The sequence below is a fragment of the Cupressus sempervirens genome, chromosome 5 (genome assembly GCF_028749045.1).
Source record: "Cupressus sempervirens isolate cs-2001-9-10 chromosome 5, ASM2874904v1, whole genome shotgun sequence".
NCBI lineage: Eukaryota > Viridiplantae > Streptophyta > Pinopsida > Cupressales > Cupressaceae > Cupressus > Cupressus sempervirens.
This window is the reverse complement of record NC_143122.1, coordinates 200566520-200570677: the sequence shown is the minus strand read 5'-3', so window position 1 is coordinate 200570677 and position 4158 is coordinate 200566520. Positions and strand designations below refer to the sequence as shown.

Sequence of the window (4158 nt, the reverse complement as noted above, 5' to 3'; positions counted from 1 at the left end):
AGGTAATTACAGTTTCCCACTACAATCGTGAATAAATTTATTTTGTGTCTAGAATAGTTGAGTAGGTTGTGGTTTAGTGATGGAAAGCATTTGGGAGAATGGGAGAGAATTGAATTAATTGGGGTTACATATCATTACACCTACATTGCATCGAGTGGCGGATCCACACGTGGGGGTAGCAGACGAATGGTGAGAATGGGGAACACCACCTATTGGCTTGCAGAAAATTAATGCTTATGGCCGGGAATCTCTCTTTCTGTCTACTGCAGTGCCCAATCATGGTGAGTTGTATAAATCATGTCAATACCAAGGCAGGAAGGGCAGGTCAAGCATTAGCATCATCATTTAGGAGAAACACAAAAGAGAAGAGAATGAACATGAGCATTCCAATGCCTTCCATCTCTCGTATCTCTTCTCTTGGGGCGACAGTAACAATGGCCCTTCACTCTCCTCACAAGTATCGCCACAATCGCTCAAAGAGCATGCCCTCTAGGCTGCAGGCTGACCCAATTCTCACAGATGCGCTAATCGGTGAGGCAGAAAGATTGGAGGAGTCTTGTTCATCTTCCTCGTGTTTTGGAGGAGATTGGCTTGGACAAGCAGTGGAGGTAGCTTTGAAATGTTGCTCCAATCTGTCGAACATAAAGATAGACATGGAAAGCAAGTGGACGAATGCACATCTGGATGACATACTTCATCTACTTGAGGTGTGCAATGTGTTGATAGACACCATCATAGAAATCAGGAAGCAGCAAGCCCGTGTACAGATTGCCTTTCGCGGTCTCACACCCTCTGTTCATGCCCTCCAAAGAGTTCGCACATCTCTTGCATCTTTTCTGAAGAAGAAGAATGAGACGCAGACCCGGCTGGAGAAATGCATGTCGAACTTGAGGAGAATGGCCGAAAAGATCAATCGTGAGGATAGAACAGGAGTAGAAGGATCTGCCATCAACATCAACCATGCCAAGGCCATCATCATAATGATCTGCTCTGCTCTCGTCCCTGCTCTTTCCTACAAGACATCCCACATGAGGATGCCATCTCTTCCTCTTCCTTCCCATTTCAGTCACTTGCAGCAAAAACTGAGAAAGGGAGTTCAAATGAGAAAGAGGTCATCATCATCATCATCAAGGTTATTGCGGGAGTTGGAGGCAGCAGATATTGCACTGGGAAATCTCAACAGTGTTCTGAACTCCAACTCCAAGTTTGACATGTCTATTGATCTCTCGCCTGCCACCGTAGCGCTCCATGAGTTGGAGACAAATCTGCCCTTGTTGGAGGAAAAAATCAACCAGCTGTTCAAGATTCTTATCTCTACAAGAATCGCAGCCTTGAACACCCTTTCTTCCCATTGATTACCTATTTACTCCCTTGGAATTCTTAAAGATGCCATATGGGTTATAAAAATCCAGCAGTTTTGCATACTATATACATGTATATATCATTATAGTTTCAAAGATCAAGATTACGTTGATCTCCTTTAGTAACAAATATACATAACATTGGTCACAGTTTTCTAGTGTTTGCCATTTTTCAAATAATGTGGTCACAATTTTAAAGTGTTTGCCCTTTTTAAATAATGCATGTATAGCTAATTATTGATGTTACACTATAAGGGCTAAAAAGCCAGGCATGAAATTTTCATTCAAAGATGAGGTCTTCAAAGTTCATTTAAGATGTGGTCAGTCATAATAAGTGAGCTATAACCTTAAAGTTCATTTAAGATGTGGACAGTCATCATAAGTAGGCTATAACTTAAAAGTTCATTTAAGATGTGGTCAGTCATAATAAGTGAGCTATAATACATTTCCCGCTTATATCAAGAGAGTTTATTATAGTTTTTTTTATTATCCCATAAATCATTTGATGAATAAGAACAAAAAGAATTTGAGACAGTCATGTCTGATGTTTTTAGGTGTTTTGATAAGCCTCTCCCACTTACATTTTGGAATGATATTTTTTTACAAAAGATGGTCCCTTATGAAACCATCCCTAGCACATGGATCTCTACCTTTTGCACACAAAAATGGGCAACAAGACATGATAAAATAGATTCTTCCCCCCTCAATGCTATGAAACTTATTTATGATGTATTGTCTAAGGGGCTGTTATGATGTGCGATTAGCTTCATTTTTTGGTTTGCTTCATATGCTTCTTCCCTATTCTTAGCTAGTGTGGTTCATCTTTGGGTTGGATGATGACTATTGTGGAGGCTTTAGCTGGCATATGTCTTCTCTTTGGTCTATTACAACCCACCAAATAGTAGGATGAAATATCGAGATATCTTATTCTCTATTGAACAATGTCTCATGCATGCTAACATTGTAAGAAGATCATACAATGACTCCAATATTCCTTCAATATCAAGTCTTGATTGTGGATAAGCTCAGTGGTTGATGAGAATTTCTAAAGATCTCAATGGGCCTTACATGTACTTACTCGGATTCATTTCAAGTTATACTAGATTTGGGAACTATATAAAGGTTTTATAATGGAATAGTTTTTGTTTTTTCACAATAAATGCGAAAATTAAAAAGGAAAGGGCTTATAGGTTCTATTCTACTTTTGAGGGAAGTGATGACAATAGATGGTAGTCTTGTCTACAAATTTCTCAATTTATTGAGCTTCAGTACTTCAAAACTTTAACCATGAAACATTCACCATACATCCATCTCACAATTTTCATGTAAACTAAAATAGCTAAATACAGATGTTCATCTATGGCATGAAATAAATAACACATAAAAAAATATATTTATTACCCATAAACCCGCCAATGAGAAGGTGAAACTGGTGTGGGGATGAAACACACAAATCTTCACTAGTACAATTGTAAAGTGTAACCAATTAAGGTTACAAGAAGTTTGATCATAAACTATGGTCTACCTTGTGAAACATATGCCCTATTAAAGCTTACAAAGAGTGTTAAGTCTCACCCTATTAAAGGATTTAAACACCTTGCTAAAAGTGTGTCTTGTTAGAGGAGTTAAATTTACAATAAAATAAGCACTCAATTAAGAGATTTATGCAAGCCTATTAACACTACTGTGTTAAGATATTTTCTCTACATGACTTGTTAGAATGGTTCAATACCATGACCCTTCAATTAGCACTCTATTTCTAGATGTCAGATATTCTCTTTCTTGGTGTGTACTTGATCCTTTTGAAAAGATATGTCTCCTATGTGCTCTCTCTTCTTTCCTCTATTCTCCTCTTACTGATTTTACAATTCATAGCATTATCACAACCTCCATAGCCACTATGAATTCTCTCTCCACTTAGCATGCATCCCTCTTGAGCCTTCTTCTCTTCCTTTATGGACACAAACTATTTAGGGTTTATCTCCTTAAGTAAACACAAGTTGGTTGGGTTTGAGTTAGAATTAATAGTTGATGTTGATCCATTTTTCCACTTAGAACATCCCTCAATTTGATTAGTTGCATGTACTGCATAGGAATTTGTAATATACACCTATTTTCATCTTCTAGAATCATAAAACAATAGTTTAGTTGGCTCAAAAATGGTTTACATAGAACTTTGTGCCATTACAAATAACTATGTCCAAAATTGTTCACTATGCAATTGAAGTCTCTAATGCTAGGAATTTCACTAAATCTTCAATGTTGTAACTCAGTTCCTAAATGACTCAGAATACTTTTTTTACTTGGCTCATGAGTGAATTGACACTAACTATTTTCTTAGCACATATTGGTGCTCGGTAGTGACTATGTATATTACTTGACATGTATTATCTGACACCTTATGCTCAGCATGCTTTGATCACTCTGCTCGTACTGATTACTCAGTGTGCTCTAATCACTCAGCTTGCATTGTAATACTGATAGAATAATGACTAAGTGTTTTGTCATTGCCTTGTCAAAAATAATATGAGATTAAAAATCTTTCCATTTGACATGAGTGGCAAATTTATATTGTCATGCTTATACAATCTTTTATTATGAGCATAACTCAAACAATGTATATCTGTGACTCGATTCTCCTACAAAATTTCAAAACTCCATTATTTTGCAAAATGGATGACTAATTGTCGTACCTCATTCCTCCATTACCTTACCTGAGTAAACATTCCCTATCTATATCTGCATCTAATACTCATGATGAGTATATTTGTTATACCCTATTTCTGCATAATTACTC

The 4158-nt window shown here is 36.9% G+C and overlaps 1 protein-coding gene across 1 annotated transcript; it reads left to right on the top strand.

The window, feature by feature from the left end:
* Window positions 1–371: 371 nt before the first annotated feature.
* LOC149555102 (uncharacterized) lies at window positions 372–1355 on the top strand. Its single transcript, XM_089833585.1, has one exon. The coding sequence runs from the start codon at window positions 372–374 to the stop codon at window positions 1353–1355; it is 984 nt and encodes a 327-aa protein (XP_089689711.1).
* The last annotated feature ends 2803 nt before the right edge of the window (window positions 1356–4158 follow it).

What these genes read in the sequence shown, in the direction of transcription:
- LOC149555102 (XM_089833585.1), top strand. Translation starts at nt 372, where the DNA reads ATGAACATGAGCATTCCAATGCCTTCCATCTCTCGTATCTCTTCTCTT.